Source organism: Xenopus laevis, chromosome 6L, assembly GCF_017654675.1.
Source record: "Xenopus laevis strain J_2021 chromosome 6L, Xenopus_laevis_v10.1, whole genome shotgun sequence".
Lineage (NCBI taxonomy): Eukaryota > Metazoa > Chordata > Amphibia > Anura > Pipidae > Xenopus > Xenopus laevis.
This window is the reverse complement of record NC_054381.1, coordinates 94,414,876-94,438,390: the sequence shown is the minus strand read 5'-3', so window position 1 is coordinate 94,438,390 and position 23,515 is coordinate 94,414,876. Positions and strand designations below refer to the sequence as shown.

The window sequence follows — 23,515 nt, the reverse complement described above, 5'->3', positions numbered from 1 at the left end:
CATAGAATTTGGATTGACTGGTGCTATTCACGGTAGGTTGACATCAGAAGTTTTATTCCCACTTTCCTTGCTGGGTTCCTCAGGCCTAAGGAGTTAAGATTTTAGAGCATTTCTAAATTCTATAGACTTTCTAGCAATTTGTATTAAATGTTGCTTGACTTCATCTAAAAATATTGGCACAATGAGAATTTGTGAGGTGTTATATGCAACATAAACAAATGTTTGCATTTCATCTAACACATAATTAAAATAAGGTCAAAATAATAGACAGGAATCCAATGTAAGAACATTTGATTTTTACAGTGTGCAGTGTACCAAGATCATTTTCAAGGATTTCAATTTTTATACACTCTTGAACATTTGTATTCCATCAGTGGATTTTCCCAAGCAAATGTGTAAAACGTGTTTGACATTATGCATATTTCCCTTAAATAAAACCAGAAGCTCCCAATATGGGATGTGGATAGTTTATTACAGTTACAGCAGGATTTATTATTTATTCAGATGCCAAATCAGACACTTATACACAGGTGTAAATGGTTTTGTTGGCAAACTAAACTTCTTGTCATGTTCTTGCAGGTTATAAAAAATAAATGGCTTATTATCTAGTACAAAATTAATGCACCAGAAATATTTTTGGGTGTTACCACTGGCAGTACAGATTTCACCTGTTTGCTTGCCACTGAATCATCTTCACAGGTCCCATGTACAACACATCTGTCCATGTGAAGGCCCACAAGCCGGATGTGACACTTCAATAGATTTTTTTATTGTCCCTAAAACTGCTGGGGAGCTTCTTTGACCTCTTTGGGTGAGATCATTATTTTATTATAATTTGACCTCTGATCTGATTTGTGGGTCTTCAGCTAAGGAGACACTACAGTTCCCAACATCTCAAACAAGCAAAGAATAGAGAATATTACACTCAGCATTTGCAAATAAGAATTCCAATTCCAGATTCCATTACATTTGCTAGCTAGATTCTAGTCACAAAATAAATATTCTGCTCCATCTGTAATTATCTCCTCCCAGTTGATATAACAAATCACAAACACAATTAACATTTCTAATTAACTGCAGACCTATGTCTGAAATGCTATATCAGCTTATATTTAATGATTCAATGATTTAGTTCAATGTGTTTCTGATATATGTGCCTGCAGGCTCCGTGATGGCGAACAGACCTGAAGAGGATACAAATAGAAAGTAGATGGAGCAGAGGGGCCCGCTGCACTGCTTTGCTTCTCGTGCTCGGGATTCCCAATAGGAGCGCTAATATTGGTAATATACTGTGCAGGAAGGGAGAGGTAAAGGGGGCAGATTGAGGGCAGCTAAGGGGGCTGTTATATATCGGGTTAATGTTTTTATGGGTGGAGTAGTAGGTTTATTTATATGTCCGTGGAATATGTGAGCCATGTGATTGCTTGTGAGGAAGTGGTGAGATGCCACAAAATGAGGATTTCAATATGGACAATAAAAGATTAATTTTTATCTTTATAATGCTTCTTTTGGTGCTCTTTGCTTCCTATGTTTCTACATATGCTTATGCCTGTTCAGAGCACAGTAGCTCAGAAGTAACCCAAGACGGTATATGCTCCCTTCATTTTATTTGGACTTTTCAAATAAGGGGTCATAACCCATAGGCATGAGAAGCACCATGCCTTAACTATCTAAACTACTGAAATCATTTAAAGGAGAACTACAGCCTAAAAAATTAATATGGCTTCAAATGCTGTATTTTATATACTGAACATATATTTTAGCAGATAGAACCTAACAGTAATGATCCAGTTGTCCACAGACGCCTGCCATTTTGGATCCTATTAGCCAATCTTTTGAGTATTGGTGACAATATACATGTTCTGGGCACCTGTTGAGAAGCTGATATTAAGGGACATCGGAAATCGTCATTCAGCAAATGAGCTTTGTCTGTCTAGCTGATGGTATGCAGCGCTTTTGTTTCAAATTCAATATATTAGCAGTGTACAAACTATTACGAATATCTTAAAAACTAGAAAAATTGCACTCTGAATAAACAATGCTGAACACTGGCAACTAGAACCTTAACATTGCAGTGATGTTTCTGTGTGTCACCTGACGTTAGGCATACTTTCAGAAACTGTACATTATATAACAGACTTCTATATTTGATAACTTGGAAAAACAAGAAAACATTTCATGAGGTTCAGCCATGGAGTACTGTCCGTCATTATTATGGAGATTTGTATGCTGCACAATATTCTTGCTGGGTTTAATTAAATAGAAAAGGAAACCTTCTAGTTGCACAAAAGTTGACACTCCCGGTGATGCATTACTGTAACTACTGGTATCCTTGCTTAGCCAACAGATTTGGGAGTTGTAAATACACTAATCACTGTATAAGTCTACCTACTCATCCAGAACTCACCATCTTTTGTCTCTACTTTGAGCTGCAGTCCAAAATTATGCCGAGGGTTCATAACCCATAGGTTGCTTGTTGCAGTAATATCAAACTCCAGCCAGCCTTCATCCGAAGCCCATACTGTTTGGGTATCCAACAAAAAGATATTGGTTTCCCTGTTAGCATAAAAAAAGACAAAAAGAACTTCATCATCAGGAGAATTATTTTCTTTAGAAACAGTATATCATCTCAACAGTGAAATAAATACAATACAGAAAAATCTGACTGGTTAAATCGAATAATTTGGATTGCAAGAAATCTTCTAATTGGAGATATACTGACATTCCTTGCTCTATAACACATGTATTGAGATCAGAGGTGTACTTCCTATGCCCCGGGTAAAAGAGTGTGCTTCTTGCACATACAGACACATTGGGGCCTATTTATTAAACCTTGATTATTTCTGCTCGAGTTTTTAAAGGGAAAGCTAAAATTTTTAAAGGAAGAAAAAAACACGAATTTTTAGAGCTTTATTGTACGCCAAAGCTGCTAAAAATCTGAATCTGAAAATACTCCAGCTAAAACCTGTTGAGGTAGAAGTCATTGGCAGATGTCCCTAAAGGTAATCCAATAAATTAGAGTTGTCACAGTGACAATTCGATAAAGGTGAGTTTTCGGCGCGTCAAATCATAAAAAGTCGCACAATTCGTAGTGACACATGATTTTGTTGCAACTTTTTTCACCCTGATTTTTCTAGAAGAATTATTGGTAGATTAAGGGGATTCGGGCTTGGGAGTTTGGTCAAATTTTTTTTTATTAGAGTGAGTCTTCTTTTAGTAAATACCCCCGCTAAGTCTACTAGAAAACCATATAAACATTAAATAAACCCAAAAGGACGGTTTTGCTTCCAATGAGGATTAATTATATTTTAGTTGTGATCAGGTACTGTTTATTATTACAGATAAAAGAGAAATCATTTTTAACAATTTGGATTATTTGGAAAAAATGGAGTCTATGGGAAATGGCCGTCCCGTAATTCGGAGCTTTCTGGATACTGGGTTGTTGGATAACGGATCCCATACCTGTACTGAGAAAACTGTAACTGGTCTTCACTTTTTTATTTTGTACAGTGCTTGGGTTATTTTATTGTCTGTCTTGCTGCAGGCTGTTAATTTGTACAAAATAAAAAAAAATAATCACAGAAAAAACTCAGTCCAAAAGTGATTATATCTAGGCCAAAAGTCTTCAATTAAGCGGGTGTTAAAGTGATTGATCTGAATCAATGGTGCTTCAGCAGGGCTTTACTTAAACCTGCTTAAAAAAATGTAATCTGCCAAAGCCTTCAATGTATTTTACATCAAATAGAGGAAAGAGAGTTGAGTAATAATCTTACTTTAATTACACTTTTCTTTTTCAGGTTACATTTCTGCATAGCCATGCAAAAAATCATCATTTGGAACTCCTGAAAGGAGTCAAATACGAGGTGTATACATGAATGTGTGATGATTCCTCTTGCATACCGTGTGTCTGTTACAGGGCTGGGCCAAGTCGACCAGACGCCCTAGGCAACCTGGCCGGCCAGCATGCCCATTCCCCGTGCACACACTCAACCCTGAGCATGCATGCGCTGGGCAGAAGACACTTTAACAGGTACCTGCCCAGTGCCCTAGGCAGGTGCCTCTTCTGCCTACCTAGCCCTAGTTCTGGCCCTGCCACAGCGAAAATTTGCCAAAATGACAATTCCCAGGAACATAGCCAATTTACTAAAAGGCAAAAAAGACAATTTGCTAACGAAAAAGTTCAGCATGAGAAGTTTTGCGTTGTGTGAACTACATTCTCAACATTATTGTGTCAGTGACATCGTATCCTGTATTCAAAAAAGTCATAAAAAAAACACTGGTGTTTTTTCATATTTTAATACATTAAATATATGTTTTCTCTGACGTCTCCGGGGGACACAGGAGACCGAAGGGGTAAAGCACCATCCTTCAGGAGGCAGGACACTTGATTGACAGATCAAAAAGAGGGCGTGCCAGGACTCGGGCTTTACCCCTAGCACTTCCTCTTTTAACTCAGTTTTTCAAGTGTCCTGTCCACAGGAGGATGGACCCATCGGTCTCTAGAGAGACACAACTAGAGAAGCTCCGGTCAGTGGGTAGCACTGACACCCGGGGCCAGACTTGGGTTAGGGTTTACCTACACCCAGAATAGTTAACCCCCGACGTGGGAATAATACAGTCCCGGGGCCAAGAGCTCACCTTCAGGGAGCGGCCTTCCAGATCTTAACCTGCCCCCTGAGGGGGGTACAGGGACTCTGGCCGGGAGACACATGCGGATAAAGTAAGAGGCTCTCTCCTGACGTTGTCGCAATGTCCGCTATTCTTAATGCGGGTCACTAAGTGTGTGGGTGCGCGCGCGCACAGTGTGCTTATGAAACTCAATCGCAATGCAACCGCAACTCCTCTTATGCCAGACCGCTCGTTTGTTTCGGCTGACATTGCAGCAGCAGGAACAGCGCGGTAGCGGTGAGGGGGGAGAGAGCGCAAATCTCGCGCACCTGTGAGTCCCACCGGCGGCCATCTTGGTATAGAAGGCGCGAAACTGAATATCAGCTTCAAGCGGCGGCCATTTTGGATTACTGAAGTGCGGAGAAGCAGAGCAGCTTCCTCACTAGCGGCGCACAGACCTGCCGAATATCAGTAATATTCAGGTGTCCACACTCCGACTTCACCCCTAGCACCTCTAGTATGGCTGAAGGTAGGAAAGGGGGACTATTTACTCGGAGTGGAGGGGGACGTGCTGCACTAGCAGCAGGGCTGGCACAGGTTACATATTTGGCGTGTAATAAATTTCAGGTTAAATTTTCCCTTGGGCCAAACAGACCCGCTCTGTAGGTCATGTTTACTGGAGTCAGAGGCTCCGCCAGTATCCTTAGAGCTCCCTCCTAATCAAGAGGGACAAGTTTTTACTCAGGATGCAAATGCTCAGAGTTCTGAAACTAGGGCTCAGTCAGAGATAGCAGCTCCATCATGGGCTTTACAATTGTCTCAGTCACTAGCTTCTCTCCAACAGTTACCCTCTCTTGCCGACTCTATTGCCAGTTCTATAGTCGAAACTATTGAGAAGTCTATGTCAAAAATTCAGGAAGGGACTGGGGAGAAACGTAAGAGATCTGCTAAACACATACAATCTCGTTCACCAGTGACACTAACTTTACAACCATCAGAATCAGAGTCTGAACAAGAGGGAGAAATCTTTTCCTCCTCTTCTCAGTCAGAGGATGAAGAGGAAGGGGAGATGGATAAGGAGATACACCATGATGTGGAGGCCATTATAAAAGCAGTTATTACTACGTTGAAAATAGATTCACCTACAGACCAGCAAACACAGTCCAAAGGCCTGTTTAAGAGACAACGCAAAACTACAATTGAATTTCCTTCACATGATCAACTAACAGCAGTAATACAAGATGAGTGGGACACTCCAGACAAAAAGTTTCAACCAAACAAAAAGTTTGCTAAGTTGTATCCATTTCCAAAAGAAACAGTAGATAAGTGGGCAATACCACCTCTGGTGGATGCACCAGTTTCTAGATTGTCTAGGAATACCACACTACCTGTTACAGACGCAGCTGCTTTTAAAGACCCGACCGATAAAAGAATGGAAGGATTCCTTAAAGCGGTGTTCTCAACAGCAGGTTCGGCAATTCGTCCTGCGTTAGCCACAGCATGGGTCGGCAGAGCTATGGAAGCCTGGTCCACATCCCTAATGTCAGGTCTTCAAGATGGGACCTCCAGGGCAAGTCTCATGGACATAGCACGAGACATGGCAGAAGCCAGCGCATATATTAGCGAAGCTGCACTTGACGCAGCACAACTGACTGCACGTTCTTCCGCCCTAGCGGTTGCCGCTCGCCGAGCACTATGGCTCAAAAACTGGTCAGCTGACCTCAGTTCTAAGAAGTCATTAATTGCACTGCCGTTTAAAGGCCAACGTCTATTTGGAGAGGAATTAGAGAAAATAATTTCTCAGACCACAGGGGGCAAAAGTACCTTCCTCCCCCAGTCAAAGTCACGCTCAGCTAATACATTCCGTAGGGGAAAAAATTTTCGTGGCCAAAGTAATAGAACAACAAGACGTTCAACCTCTCCACGCAGGAACAATTTTCGCAATCGATTCTCCGACAAAGCAACCAGACCAAGTTGGAGACCTAATAAATCCCAGAACAAGCCCGCCCAGGACAAGTCCAATTCAGCATGATGGGGCGAGCCCCTTGGGGCAGCAAGGGGCAATAGGGGGCAGACTACAACTATTCCGGGAAACGTGGGTTCAACACACTTCCGAATCCTGGATAAGAGAAATAATTACAGAAGGATACCACCTCGACTTTTGGGCTATGCCCCCCAGAAAGTTCTTCATGTCCACAATACCCACAGATCCGAACAAAGCACAAGCTTTCTACAACTGTGTGACGACCCTTCAAAGAACAGGGGTAATAATTCCAGTATCCCCGCAACAGAAATTTTACGGGTTCTACTCCAATTTGTTTGTGGTTCTGAAAAAGGAAGGGATTTTCGACCTGTTCTAGACCTAAAGGACTTGAACAAATTTATCAGAGCCGCGAAATTCAAGATGGAGACGTTGCGATCAGTCATCAGGGGTATGGAACCAAATCAATTGCTTATGTCTCTGGACATCAAGGATGCTTACCTACATGTCCCAATTTGGCCGGCCCATCAACGCTACCTGAGGTTTGCATTCCGCAACCAACACTACCAATTTGTAGCACTACCCTTCGGACTGTCGTCAGCCCCAAGGGTATTCACAAAGTTGATGGCAGTCACAACAGCGTCAATGAGACTCCAGGGAATTTCAGTGACTCCATACCTGGACGATCTTCTCATCAAGGCCAATTCAATAGAACAAGCACAAGCGGCCCTGAAGCGAGCAACAGAGATAATCCAGCAATTTGGTTGGTGGATCAATTGGAAGAAATCACAGGTACATCCATCCCATCGGATGATGTATCTGGGGTTGGAATTCGACACTACAGCACAGAGAGTGTTTCTGCCACGGGACAAGCAGATCAAGTTGAAGAAACAAATATCCAACTTATATCAATCTCACCGTCCAACTATACATCAAGCCATGAAGGTTCTAGGTTCGATGGTGTCGACCATAGAGGCAGTTCCATTTGCCCAAATTCATCTGCGACCCTTACAGTCCGACATTCTGCGCTGGTGGAAGAGGGGATCACTGATGCAAACCTTTCCTCTGTCCCACGAGACCATATCCTCTCTGGAGTGGTGGCTTCGTCCGAATACACTGACCAAAGGCCAATCATGGGCAACTCCAGACTGGACTATCCTGACAACAGATGCCAGCCTTTCCGGATGGGGGGCGACATGGCAAAGATACACAGCACAAGGGAAATGGTCACTAAAAGAAACCAAGATGTCAATAAACCTGTTGGAACTGAGGGCAATCCGACTAGCTCTACACAATTGGGCGTCGGAACTGAAGGCACAGGCGGTCAGAATACAATGCGACAATGCCACAGCTGTGGCATATATAAACCGTCAAGGAGGCACCAGAAGCAAGGGGGCCCTAAAAGAGGCAGAAATGATTGTTCATTGGGCGGAGAAAAACCTAGTACAGTTGTCAGCGATCCACATTCCGGGAGTATCCAACATCCAGGCGGACTTCCTCAGCCGACACCAAATAGACCCAGGGGAGTGGGAACTGCATCCCGAAGTATTCGAGGAACTAGTACAAAAGTGGGGAATTCCACAAATAGACCTCATGGCGTCAAGAACAAATCGCAAGGTCAACCAGTTTTTTGCTCGGTACAGGGATACACTAGCAGACGGGATAGACGCCATGACCCAGTCGTGGAGGTTCGATCTGGCATATGTGTTTCCACCGATTCCCATGTTACCCAGAGTCCTCAAGAAGATCCGCCACTCAGACCTCCTGGCAATTGTAATTGCCCCCTTCTGGCCAAGAAGGACTTGGTTTCACGACCTTCAAGATCTGTCAGCAGACGCATATATTCCTCTACCTCGCAGGGGGGATCTACTACTACAAGGTCCCATTCACCACCCCAATCCAATTCTCTTCAATTTAACGGCATGGCTATTGAGGAGTCCATCTGGAGAAAGAAGGGATTTTCTGAGGAAGTAATTACTACATTACTGCAGGCCAGAAAACCAGTTTCGGTGCGAATTTATCACAGAATCTGGAGGAGTTACTGGTTATGGTGTCAAGATAAAAGCATCGATTTTGAGACTTTTTCCATACCATCTATCTTGTCCTTCCTACAAAAAGGTCTCGATATGGGACTACAGCTGAATTCTCTCAAGGTACAAATTTCAGCTCTGTCACTGCTCTTTCAGCATAAGATTGCCTGGGATAACACAGTTCAAGAATTTTTGCAAGGAGTAGCTTACATAGCTCCACCACGTCAACGTCCAACACCTACCTGGGATCTAAACGAGGTGCTCACAGCACTGGTGGATCCTCCGTTTGAACCTATTTCTTCACTTGACCTACAATGGCTTACTTGGAAGGTAGTCTTCTTGGTAGCAATATCATCCGCACGCAGAGTGTCAGAGCTAGCAGCACTTTCATGTGACCCCGAATTCCTAGTGTTTCACAAAGACAAAGCGGTGCTTCGAACTAAGTCTTCATTTCTTCCTCCTTCCATATCAACCAAGAAATAGTTGTACCGTCCTTTTGTCCGGATCACAAGAACCCTAAGGAAAAGAGACTGCATGGCCTAGATGTAGTTAGGGCACTGAGGATATATACCAAACGTACTAAAGAAATCAGACGATCAGATTCTCTTTTTGTTATTCCATCGGGGCCACGAGCAGGTCAACCGGCATCCAAGACAACGATATCTAGATGGATTAGAGAAGCCATTGGGAGAGCATATATAGCGAAAGGAAAGACTCCATCCTTTCGAATCAGAGCACATTCAACGAGAGCAATGGGAGCCTCTTGGGCCTGGCGAAACTCTGCCTCAGTGGAACAGATCTGCAGAGCAGCGACCTGGTCCACAATTCACACTTTTACAAAATTCTACCGCCTAGATACATTTGCATCGGCGGAGGCGGTATTTGGCCGCAAAGTTCTACATGCAGTGGTGCAAGCCTAAAGGCAAGCATTCACAAATCTGTTGCCCTCCCTGCTGTTTTGTGGGGCTGCTTTGGTAAGTCCCCATCGGTCTCCTGTGTCCCCCGGAGACGTCAGAGAAAATAGGATTTATTTACTCACCGTTAAATCCGTTTCTCTGAGGTCGACAGGGGGACACAGGACATCCCACCCGGTTCATGCTTGTACATAGTTATAAGTTAAATAGTAAACCTGTTCTACCTTGTTTTTGTTCTTTTTTGCCTGGTGGCCAGTTATTTGGTACCAACTGAGTTAAAAGTGGAAGTGCTAGGGGTAAAGCCCGAGTCCTGGCACGCCCTCTTTTTGATCTGTCAATCAAGTGTCCTGCCTCCTGAAGGATGGTGCTTTACCCCTTCGGTCTCCTGTGACCCCCTGTCGACCTCAGAGAAACGGATTTAACGGTGAGTAAATAAATCCTATTATTTACACTTTTTTTAACCATTTGAAGCTGATGTTTTAGGGTTGGCTCATGTCTAGGACAATAAAGGATCTCTTGGACTTTGCTAATAATAAGCAGCCACTTCCAGCAATTTCACCAACATCACTAATAAAGACATATGACCCGTATGAACATGCCATATTTAAACTGACATAAGTTTAAGTATGTTAACAAAGTTTCGCAAGGAAGAAAGTAACACTAGAGAAAATTTGCTAAGAAACTTCACTTGAATTGGCAAAAGTATGCTAGAGTTCATTACCTGAGACAAAGTTTTGCATTGTGATAAATACGCATATTCGCTACAAAATAACATCTGCTATAGGTTACTTTTATTGTAACTTTTATTATGTTCCATCAGTGTTTTCAGTTCTGTGAGAAGCAGGTGCAGTAGTACAGGATAGAACTGCTTCTACAAAATGAAACAGATGTTGTTAGTGCTAACTGGATTAAATGATGGCTACATTAGCTGTATATAGATAATAAGTAGGCTACACCTTGATTCTAATGACATTTAGTAAACAAATAGGTTCATTGGCAATGGGCATAACTGCTGCCATGAAACACCACTTATCCTACTGTAGATGTATATATCAGTACCTTAAGGAACATTGGAGGTTAACTAAGGGCAGTGTGGAGGTGATTTTGCAGACCCAAGTAGTAGTTTCACTATCTCTCATAGAAGGTCCACAAACAGAAATAGTATTCTTTAAAATATAATAAAAACCTTAGATTTCTAATGTTTTTAAACCCTTCAAACTGTGCATATTAATTTGCAGTAATGTCTTCGCTGCAGATTGTAGGCTATGAAGGGGTAATATTGGGTGTTTATGGGTAATGGTACCTCTGGTAGTGCTTCAGGGGTTAAACCCAGCCATGTCTGCCTTCTTCTTCTGCAATCCTGCCTGCTTGAATAAAGCACTGACTGAGCTGCTAAAACTATAAAGAAGCAGATCTTGTGTTTAATAGAGTACAGTGCCAGCAATGCAAAGTCTACACTGAATTAAGCAGAAAGATTTGCTACAGTAATAAGCTCAGGCCCGGATTTGTGGAAAGGCCACCCAGGCCCGGGCCTAGGGTGGCAGGATTTTAGGGGGGGCATGCTGCCCAACCACACCCACATTGGTTCAAAAACACTGGGGATGTGCTGGAGATACAATAATTTTTTACATTTCCCATGTGCCAATCCCCATTGCTCCTGTCCCCCTGGAGGGGAGAGGGGCGACGAAAGGAAGTGGGCCTAGGGGCGCCCAATATGTAAATCCGGCCCTGAATAAGCTCTGCGCACAGGCTAACTTTACCATGCAGAGCATATTATATGTAAGCAGATAGGTTACATGCCTCTTGCCAGTATGGTGACCATATGAGTATCAATGAAAAACAGTTGCAGGGCCCAAAGCAGCAGGGGGAGCTAGTTTGGCATTTAAAACAAGCTTGTGACACGCACCTATCATTGATGTAGTGTTCCCATATCAGTTTGACATAGGGAGTTGACTGTTTCAAGCTCCCACCACCACTCAACATTTTTTGCTGCCATTTTGTTTGTTTTTACAAGTGCCTGAAGGAATCACTAGTAAAACATGAGACCAGGGAATGGACATTGAACAATAATTCTTTTTAATTGTGATAGCACTTATGGACAGATCAGAGGAACTAATATCCTATCCTGTATGTCATCGTTATTTATTCCCTAGTGAAGACCACACTCAGTGTAATACCATAGCACAGAGCAGCCTTAGATTGGTCACATTCCTGCATTCACACTGTAATTTATGAGAGAGCCATTGTGTGGAAGGCATTGTCTGGATAACAGGTCCCATGTATAAATTTTAATGTATAAACAGCAGCCATTCTCTACAATAGTTACTGGGTCCCAAAATCACATTATGTTAGGGCCGTTCAAACTTCAGTGAATATGATTAGTTTAACAAAGATACACTGAAATTCCACATCAGTCAGGAACCCACTGGGCCCTATATACTCCTGGGTCCCTCATCAGATACTGGTCTGTGCCATTTTTGTTTTGCCCCTGGACAGCTGTGGGGTAACATTAGTTCATTAATATTTGCAAAGTAAATTGTTTTTACTGACTATGCATTCAAAAAGCTTCATTTTGCCAGAAAACTGCTTTCAATCTATATAAATATCTTCTAACTTCAAAGAAAACAAAATGTGTTTTAAAGCATTTAGCTAAATATACAACCATATTTCAAATGCTGTATCCTTGTTTGTACCTAGCAGCTGCTGTTTGTTGGCCAGTAATAATGAACTAGAACACAGTCAATCTTCCAAATAGAAAACTGGCTGCCTCCACTACAGAATTCTCTTTTTGTCAAGCCTGTGAAGTGCTTTGCTCCCTTGGGAAATGAAATGACATTCCTAATGAATCACAAGGAGAAGCTCAGAAATTCAGCCACCTCAGCTCCCGCAGATGTTAAAACATCACTTATTGTGATAGGATTAAAATATTTTCGGTGGTGTGGTTTATTGTATTGTTTATTGATTTTACCTCATGAATAACTTTCTCAGACATCCGTCTTGGATGTTATTCAGCAACAAAATGGTAGGGTTTAATCAACTGCAAAAGGTCTTTTAAAATTGTTGGAAATTTTGATAAATTTCTTATTTTTGGCAGATGTCTAAAGAGCACTGCAAACATTTACATTTATGTGCTGATTACTGGGTTAATTAAATAAATCCCTTTCTACATCATACGACTAATCACTTGTGGTAGCAAATCCAAAGCCATGAGAAGTCATTCACCCCAAAAGCTGGCCACACATGAAGCAATTTCTGTTTACTTTGGCCATTTTCCAACTATAAGTTCAATAGTATGTGCTAGCCCCTCTGCAGAATAATGCAGACAATAAATATGACAGCACAATGCATGATTGGCTAGAAAAGCATCAATATCAGTGCAGCTTGGTTATCCAATATGTGTCAGAGGCGGGCCAAACAGGCCGGGCGCCCTAGGCAGCCCAGCCCGCCTGCTCGCCCCTTCCTCTCTCCCGTTCCCGGCGCGCAAGCGCAGTAACAGGTTCCCGGTGCGCATGCACATTAAGAGCATTCCCGGCGCATGCGCAGTAAAGGCAGCCCGGCGCCAGGGGCACTCCACCAATGAGGCGAGTTGAGACACTCGCCTCAGGCGGCAGCGCCCCCATGGTTGCCAGGGGCGGCAAAAATGCCGCTCCTGGTAACTAAGAGCCGAATTTCCGGTTTTCAAACCAGAAATTCGGCTCTTCTAGCGCAGAGAGCGCTATTGCACGAATCGTCGCGGACCGCCCCTGCCCTCTCCGGCGCTATAAAGGTTAGTGCAGGGAGGAGGGAAGGGGGCGGCGAAAGAAGGCCGCCTCAGGCGGCATTATAGAAAGAATCGCCCCTGCCCGGCGCGCATGCGCAGTAAAGTCATTCACGTTCCCTTCAGCGTGCGGCGCTTACTGCGAACAGATTTCCAGGTGGGTTCGGTCTAGGGTTAGGCAGAAGAGGTAGCTGCCCAGCGCCCCCCAATCATTGCGCCCTAGGCAGCTGCCTCTTCTGCCTACCCCTAGTTCCGGCCCTGATATATATATATATAAAACTGGAAGAAGTTTCGCACTCACAGGACGTAAAAGTCAATTAAATGTTTTTTTAATTCACAGAGGGAAGACCTGACGTTTCGGTCAGCAATCTGGCCTTTCTCAAAGTGAGATATATATATATAAAACTACAGCTACTACTACTACTATTAAAATAATAATAATAAACACAAAAGCAGGTATGCACATGCATACACATACACACTTGCTCTCCATTGTACATATTTAGGGTTGTTTGGAAAGGCACCATTACATATTTAATTGAAAGGAGGATTGCTACTATGAGTTAATTGTCAAATGGACTGGTTTAAAATAACAGCACAGGGTCATCAACCCTGCCTGACCCTGCTAAACTGCATCCCTGTTAATATAAATATATAAACCTCAAGATAAATGATGGTTTCCGTACACTGCTCCCACGAATGAGAGAGACTGTGAAAGTCTCAAATTCTCCTGGAATTATGTGATGTTTATATAGTAGAGTCTGCTGCTGTTGGGGGAAATAATTTGGGATAAATTGGATGACGTAACAAGTTCCGTGTGGTATTTGTTTGTATGAGGTGACAAGCATCTAAAGGGTACATTAGCTAAACTCTGACATTTCAGATGTGACGGCGTTGGTTTGTGGTTGCTTGAATCTTATATCCATAGTACAGACAGGAAGGCTGCTATTAAGTTGTTCTGGGTAGTCATGATGTCACACTATTTCCATAAAATGTGTCGGTTCCAGGCTGCTGTTGCTGTCAAGAATAGAGCATATCTTGATAACAGATGTATCTTCTTACTTCAATTTGTTCACTTGACTCTGGCTACCCCAGTAGGCCTTAAAAGCCATTAGGAGTTGTCACCTGCTGACTATTGCCAACTCCAACAATTTCCAATGTCCATAATGTCATCATGAAATGGCAGTTAAGGGAAACTATGGAAGGGCAAGAAAGTAAGATCTAGAAGGGCAAGACAACTTTCCAAGAGCATGGCTCACTTGCTGGCCAGAAAGGTAAAAGGCCAACCATTTTATCACTATGAAAAACTGCAGGAAAATTTGGCTGGCACAGGAGTGGTGTTGCACCATTCCACAGTGAAAAGTTTAAATATTAGCTTTTTTCAGCATCACTAATCATAATAACCTCTGACATAGGTATGTATGTTTAAAAAGAACAATGAAAAAATTAACATTTAAGAGTCTCTACTATTGGCTTACTTGTTGCTATAAAACATACCTGTTTCTGTGCTCTGCTAAGACTTGGTAGATGCTGATTAGGAATGTTTGGTTCTCAAAGCTGCCCAGCACACAGTCCTTGTATATCCGAAACTCTGCAGCAGTCACTGCCTCTCCTTCTGGAATTTGGGATAAATTAAATTTAAATTCTCTATGGTGCCAAAGACGTGGTGACAACTCCTTGTCATGTTCAACTAGAAAAAAGCAGAAGACATTATTTTAGCTTTTTTCCCAAACCAAAATAATATAGAAATACATAAACCCAGAGCTATATATAAAGTCAGGAGATTGACTAGAACCTTTAGTAGTCAAAATTTCTCAAGCACCTGTTTGGTTTAAAAGATAACATTTACTGGGCTATTTACTAAAATCCGAATTTATCTCATATTTCAGTATATAAAAGAAAACCACGTCCAAACTCCCATGCTCGATTTATTAATAAACTAACCCAAATTAACTGGATCGAGGAAAACTTGATAAAATTGATCGAAAACCGGAAACAATGTTTTGCCCTTTTTTACTGAATTGCTTGATTTTTTCAAGTTTTTTCCCGAAACCCCCCGAAAAGGACGGATTTTTGGGCTTAACCCACCAAAGACCACGATAACTTCAATTTGGGAAAGGTGCCTCTCCCATTGACTTATACAGGACCTCGACAGGTCTGAGATGACAGATTTTCAGATTCTGGCTTTTTGCTACATCTGGGGAATAATAAATATCGAAAAATTTGAGTTTTGACCAAAAAGCCCAACCATAAAAATTCAAGGTTTTATAAATAAACCCCTTAGTTTGAGATAATTTGCAATTGGATATTAAATTATTTGAATATGTTTTATATTCAAAAACTCATTAGTTTAGTTTAGTTTCCTGCTAGGTAGGAAAGCAGCTGGGGAGTTCTGGTAGCCAGCATTCTCCACATTTCTAATTAGTAATTTTGTTCTCTACTTATTTATGATTGGTTTAGATGCCCTTTACTCAGTCTTTCACATAGCTAACATTGATCTTAAATCATCCTCTTGTTAAATTAGTATGCAATATTATATGCCTTTCTTATATGTGGGTGATGGGGCTGAACTAATGGTAGGCAGAAGAGGCAAGCGCCTATGGTGCAATGGCGGGGGGTGGTGCCAGGCAAGTACCATTAATATCTGCCAGCCCAAAGTTCTTTCCTTTCTGAATCTTCTTCCCATTCCCCATTGCTCCTCCCCTGACACCCCCACTAATTATATAGTTATTGTGTATAGTGTATTGCACGGTGGGGGAGGTCTAGGAATGGGAGGAAGAGTTGACGAGCACGTAGTGGCCTTATGATCAGGGACCTGCATTAGATGCATTTACAAGTGCTATGCAGGTACTCCATATTGGACATAATTAAGATTAAGCATGTGAATAACTGTGGGGGAAATTATGTTTTAGCCCCCTCCCAACATAACATCATGGGTGACCTGTGATCACTGCAAGATTGTCACGAAATATTACCCCTTGCTTCTTCTTGTGGGCCCCCTGCCCCAGGAGTCTCCTCTATAATTACTGTTAATCTGTTTAAGGGGAGTTTTTAAAATTCTTTTAGTGATAATATAATTATAATGATATTTAATGATAATTATTTATTTTGGATAGGGAAGGCTGTGTGTAGCAATAAAGCCACTGGGAGAGGACATGATTACGTACATGTACAGTAGATGACATTATTGACAGATAGCAGGGAATCATTTACAAATAGAGAAGAACCAGAGGCCACCCCTTTAAACTTGAGGAACAGAACTTGAATCAGTGTAGGTGGTTTTTCACTGTGAGGGCATGGTGAAATATCCACAAAGAAATGCAACAGCTTATACAGTGAAATGTCTGCTGAAAGATTTTACGATTGTAGATTCTATTAAAGGAGAAAGAAAGCCCCCATCCACTACCCTCCCTGCTAACTCTATGCATAGTCTTTTACTTGAAAAAGTGTCCCTGGTAGAAACGCTGACCTATCCTTGCAGAGTAGCGCAGAGGAGCTCATGGGCACATCTTCGGTATCTTTGGATCCTCTTTCTCATTGGAAATGTACGGAGTTTTTCAGAGCATGCTGGTTTAAATAGCTGGTTAAATGAATTTGTCAAATACCAGTGTTTGGAGCAAGTGTTTACAGCAACTTAACTGTTTTTGCTTCCAGTGTATTACTAGTTGTCATAATTCAGTTCTATTTGTTTTCTAGAATGTGTATTGAACCATGTTTGAGTTTAACCAAGGTGTTAAAATCAATGACCAATATGGTTTCACAATCACAGTGCTCTTGAAGAAATAAAAAATCACAACAAAGAAATGCTACACTGTCGTTGTTGAGCATCTATTCCTGCCCAAGCTTACTACAATACAACCTTTTAGCAGTTACATCGTTACATAGTTAAATTGGGTTGAAAAAAGACAAAGTCCATCAAGTTCAACCCCTCCAAATGAAAACCCAGCATCCGTACACACACCCATCCCTACTAAAGCAGTGACGATATTTGACTTTGAAATACCCACTGTAGTTCCCCTTATACTTTTCTGTTGGTTCACAGTTCATGCTCTTGGTAACTGTCAGTACCTGAGCTTAGGGCTGACAATATTTATAATATTTCATAAAAAATATAAAATTAATTATATGGCGGATTAGTTACTAATTAAAACTTACATTCGATTGCAGCCTAGTGATAATTAGAATCAGCATCAGCTTTCTGATGTCACCTAAGTGTAGATTTTTGACTATAACCCAAAGCCCAGTGATCATGGGCAGGCAGTCTTACCAATCCCCAAAAAGATAGCTTAAAAACAGAAGAGAGGGAATTGCTGTAGAAAACGTTAAAAGCATGGATCTTTACAGTTATAGGGGTGTTGGTACATTAACTTTAGCATGCAGCATTCCTAGCCTTATTGCTTTTTAGGCTTTAGTTCTCCTTTAACTGTTAACTTTAACTATCACAATATGTTTAAAAGAATGAAAAGGAACAACAAACTATTTGATTCTGGATGAAAGGGTATAATCTGTCAAATTTTCAGCAGGTTTTATGCACTAGGATCATGTTAAACTCCCTACAATACGTTCCTTGACTATATGAGACATACTGGAGAATGTGCTTATTTCTCTAAACGAATTAAATCATAGAATATTTTTGCCAATTGGGCACATTCAGGCTTCTCTTTACTACTGGTGAAAGTGATCCCTGCATGGTCAACATTCCACAGATCCTTCCTACTGTCACACAGATGCCTGGAACACACAGATTTGCAATGCTCTGCAACTTTGTTAAACAGCCAAAGAGAATAGGCTGTTCAAAAACAGTGCATTTTTATTATTTTTGGCTGGCGGGTTTTCTTTTTGTTAAGGGTAATACAAAACATACAATATAAGCCGGTTTAAATGACATGTCCATATTTTGACCACAGTATTTCCAAAGAACATAATTTGCTTTAAAAATACAGAGAAAATCTGTTAAAGTCAGACTTGCACTATGGACATTTATTGTTTACTTTTAGGGGAATAAAACAACACAATCTATGCCCACAGCATGAATTTTACTATTTTCTTTTTTTCAAAGCATGTATTTGAAAAATATTTTTAGACAAAGCTCTATTTATAACAAATTACCTCCCCTGTGTTTCATTTTTCTGTTAACCAGTTAATCGCTTTCTGGTCCAGTGACAATATGTAACTTATCAAAATATATTTCAAAAATATAGCACTACAAAAGAAAATTGCCTGCTATTGGCATTATCATGATGCAAAATGTTGTATTCCTGACAAAGGATAGGTTTTAATCCAAATTTTCACAAGTGTGGCTCAATAAAATTGGCTAAAATTGGCAGGTTAGTACCATTCCTGCTGTTACTCAAAATAATGCAACAATATCTTAGATGGTTAGATAGGGTCCAAATTACCCTAGCAACCATGCACTGATCTGAATAAGAGATTGGAATATGAATAGGAGAGGCCTGAATAGAAAGATAAATAATAAAATGTAACAATAACACTACATATGTAGCCTAACAGAGAATTTGTTTGTAGATGGGGTCAGTGGCCCCATTTTGGAAGCCGAAATTGCTTAGAATTAGCCATTTGATAACATAGTAATAGTTAAAGATGAACCAAGATCCTTATCAGTGCAATCTCAGATTGTCCAGCCTTCCTTCCTAACTGAGACCTTATATACCCTTTATTAGCTTTTAACACAATGTCCTTAATGAGGACTTTTAAGGCAGGAGGCATACTCTTGATGAATATGACCAGAAAGCTGTTTTTACAATACTATATAGCATATATATATAGCATTTTTGTTATATTTAAAATCTACTATGTTTTGTTTTTTCCTACTAACTTTACAAAGCCCTAAACTCATATTGTATTATGAAGTTGGCTATTTTTACAATGATGGAACTGCCTAGAAACTACTCAATCCACATTAATTTACCTTTGATTCATGTCTCCATCCCTTAAACCTTCTAGTACAGTAGAATCCCAAATATAGAAGTTTTTGTAATTGATGCTGTTTTGTTGTCGCCCTATTCAGGTAACCTGAGTTTTTTTTCATTCCTGGATTTAAATGTCTTTTTATTCCTGGATTTACCATAATTTTGTCAAGGTCCGCAGGGAAACATAAAATTAGGGTTCTACCATATATTCATAATATATCCCTATTTATCAGTGATTTAAGACTACAGCTTGAATGAGAAAATTAACATAATGGCAGCAGCACAAATAACTCCGCAGGGGAGCGCAGCAGTAGACACACTAGATGCAAGTGCTAGAGCACTAGGGGGCACACAATCACACCCATTAGTGCATAGGTCAGTGCTTCACTCTGCACCTCATGGCAGATTTTTAAGACAAGTTAGGGGGCAGGAGAGGGGACTCCATTAGCCCACTCCTAATGACTACAGCACTTTCAAACAAAGGCAGCAATATAGTCACTGAGAAGGTGTAGGTCTCATAATAAACTGGTGCAATTAATGTATCTGAATATTCTTCATTAATGAAGTTGGTACACAGGTGACACTTTTTAAAAGAAGACATATTCATTCACAAATTAATAATATGGATTGCTCCTTGTTTGAATTCTCTAAACTCTCTGATAATATACATTACTTGGTTACTTTAGTTTGGATACAAGTCCTTGGCCAATAACAACTTGGAGAGTGTCATATCAGGCACCCCTCATTTCATCCTTAGTAGATGGACAGTAGCATTGACTGCATGATGCTTAAATTCGGATCAATTGTAGTCAAATGATTAACCTGAGACCAGTGGGAAAACCCACTGTTCTATGTGTGGGGTTAAATGTTTTTCCTTCTGACCTCAGAAGAGAGCAATGGTTGTCTGCATTTAATTTTCAAACCACATTTCGTCCTTTTCCGCCTGCACATGACCACAAAGAAAAACAATGTTCATGCTGCACATTCTTTTCTGATTCTTTTGGGTTAATTGTTGGTTTCTGTTAGAAACAGCACTTGTTCATGTAGCCAGAAGTAGGAATGTTCCGTTTTTATAGGTCTTCACACAAAGAGAACTGCCATTAAGGACTCATTTATGTTCTTCTATCCAATGTCCAATCAACACACTATATGAAGGAACTATAAAGAAGACTTTTCTCTAGTGTTAACATGTGTCACTTTGTCACTCCTCTTGTTCAGAGCTTATCTTTTCCCTTCTGGCAAACTGCTTGAATGTCTTTAAGAATTGAAATTGTTCTGTACCTATATACTTATTCCTTTATTGTTCCAACGATAGATGAACGTTATTTTCCATACCTGGTGACACATGAGAAATTGTACATACTGAATGTGTTCCTCCATCATCTAGTAATTGGTTTGCAACTGAGCTTAGATCCAACTTAATATAATGATTAAATAGAAGAATTATGGACATTTAAGAGGGATATATGTACCACAGTATTAACATTATTAACACTTGTGCTAATAGACAACCTCTGTTTACCATTGCCATTTGCAATTTTATTTTTATTATTTAAGCAGACAAGTAACATTCATACTGAAGTTGCTTATTGTTATCCTCAATTTTATAGTAATTCTTCATTTCAATCTGATGTCAAAATGCCCTAAATCAGTTCCCACTGTCCCCTTAGTCTGTCTTTGTAAACTGCGGAAAAAACACAGCTGGGTTTATTTTCCTGTGATTTCACCAAAAATGTGTTCATGGCTAATTTCAAGAAATTCACATGAGAAGCAGTGAGGGGTGGGTGTTTGAAGACATATTGGCATCCAAAAAAAATCATAATCTGAGCCAGTCGTTTAAGGGTACCAACTATAACACAGATGATATGCAGTGGTATTGATTTTGGAAATTCATAGGTAAGGGACTAAGCCTAGTTAAAAGGATATCCCTATAATTTTGCATGTATCCTACACAGCAAAAACCCAACATTAATGAGTCCACTTCAAAAGAAGAAAATCTAATAGAAGTGGGCTAAGCATTTTAGCTTAAATTCCATGAAATAAAACTACCCTGTTTATTGTTATGTAAAAAATTTTTTGTCTGGGATAACTGACTATTAAAAGATATTCACAGGGCTACAATCACACAGTCAATTTGCAGTTCCATAATTTGGACCACACAAGGAGGGCATGACCCCATTAGCTACCTAGAGGACACTGACGTTCTTCTGTAAGGTCCCATGGAGCCAAGACTCATTCTAGCACTGACCAAGTATAATGGCAGCGCACATGCTCCTCCATTTCTCTAGCTATTCCCTTCCCAACAGAAGGTCGCTATGTAAGAATCCACAAAATAATAATAAATATACAACACAATCCAGAAAAATACATATGATAATACTGAGCCCACATATTTTATTACCATTTGAAGAAATCTAATACACAATGTGGCTAAACAGACACAAAAGGAACAGTAACAGGTGGATTAATCATAATGCCGTGTCTGCTCAGAAAAGTAATTACAGTGAGCATGAATAGAAAACAAAACTTCCTTCCAACAGTTGTAAAGGTCTGTGGTTGTCTCCAGATTGCTGACAGTGTGCCAGTCCAAATACTATGCATTGTTGTTTTCCTGTTGTTGACAAGAAATACAAGGGTATTAACTGCAGTTCAATAGCAGGATATTATCATAATTATGAATATATATATTATTATTTGTTTGAAATCTGAAACTTTACAAAGCTATTTTTTAAATAATGGGTTCAATTTCATGATATATTTCCAGAATAAATACAAGGCAAACCAGTTGACAAAATTAGAAACCACTTGCTCAGTTCTGTTTTGAGGCTGATATTGGTCAAAAGCCAATTATTTTACTTTTCTTAGAATGGAAAGGACCTTAGCACACTGACAAATCTGCAGTTACCTGCTGGCAGCTTGTGCTGTACAAAAAACTAAATGTTTTACCATATTATTAAGGGGAAGTGGAGGTTAAGGAAAGGTAGACTGTTTATAACATAATCTACTAGATTTGTCTAACATTCCATTTGGAATAAAGGTTGTATGGATGATTAGATCCACAGAATGTGCACTCAGTGTCAACAGCAACATGCTAAACAGATAACCCAGTTGGTTAACAGGTGCCAGCCATAAGCACAATACTAAATGATACTTGGGACATTTGTGGAGGAATCTTTTGCTATTGCTCAAAAATTCCACAGAGACCTGACAAATACAAAAAAAAAAAATCATGAAAAAGAAAAGAACTGCAGCTGTTTGGAAAGTAAATTAACATCTGTAAAGAGCCACAATCCACCTACACCAAAATCAAGAGGAATCCGAAAGAGATATTTTCTTGAGGTCTGTGGGGACATAGTTGTAAAAGTCATATTTCAGTATTACTCGACTGTTTACTTACACTCTTTCAGGGAGGATATTTAATGTTGTACTTATAATTGTTGAATAATCATACGTTAGTGAATATTGCTACCAGTGTTACTTTCATGTGTTTTCATCAGTCATCACACAAACCATGCAAAATACTAGCTTCGACCCAAAATAAAAATCAATTTCATCAAGAAACTCTTTCCATTGAAAAGATCAACGAACCAGAGACCACCCCTTTAGAGTAGACAAACAGAAATTTAATTTGAAGCAGCGAAGGTGGTTCTTCACAGTGCAGTGAGGTTGTGGAATGCACTGCCGGGTGATGTTGTGATGGCTGATTCTATTAATGCCTTTAAGAGGGTCTTGGATGATTTCTTGGACAAGCATATTAAAGGCTATTGTATTCTTACAGTCTACAGCTAGTTAGTATAAATATATATAGTTTCATATATGAGTGTATAGGTATGTTTTTATAAGTAAGTGTACATATGTGCACTGGGGTTCATTTGGAGGGGTTGAACTTGATGGGATTTGGTCTTTTTTTAACCCAATTTAACTATGTAACTATGTAAGATTAACCCATCTCAGCCAAAATATTCTGCTAAAAGATATGTATGTGAGTGTGGAAAAAGGGCAAAGTGATGGATGAAATTTTTCACAGAGAAAAAACAAAATGGGACAGATTTGCCCATCACTACAGGCAAGCTATATAGAGCACCACTAAATTCCAAAATAAGATTAATAGATTGGAAGTAGCTCTCCCAGATCATAATCTGTTTGAAAGTGAAGGGACCACAGTATGCAAAGGAACGTAGGCTAGAACTTCTCCTTGAGTTTTACACTGGATCCGTACCAATAAAAGGAATCTTCACAAGGTGAAGCTAAATCCACATTGGTGCCACTATACATTGTCTCTGTAAATGAATATT

The 23,515-nt window shown here is 40.3% G+C and overlaps 1 protein-coding gene across 1 annotated transcript in view; it reads right to left on the bottom strand.

Moving 5' to 3' along the window:
* Positions 1–23,515, bottom strand: part of bmp6.L (bone morphogenetic protein 6 L homeolog) — an 84,847-nt gene that overhangs the window by 25,205 nt on the left and 36,127 nt on the right. The window contains exons 2-3 of the mRNA XM_018267784.2: positions 14,788–14,980; positions 2,408–2,556 (exon numbers count right to left, since the gene is read on the bottom strand). Of these exons, the coding sequence (XP_018123273.1) occupies positions 2,408–2,556; positions 14,788–14,980 (342 nt within the window). The remainder of the gene's footprint in view (positions 1–2,407; positions 2,557–14,787; positions 14,981–23,515) is intronic.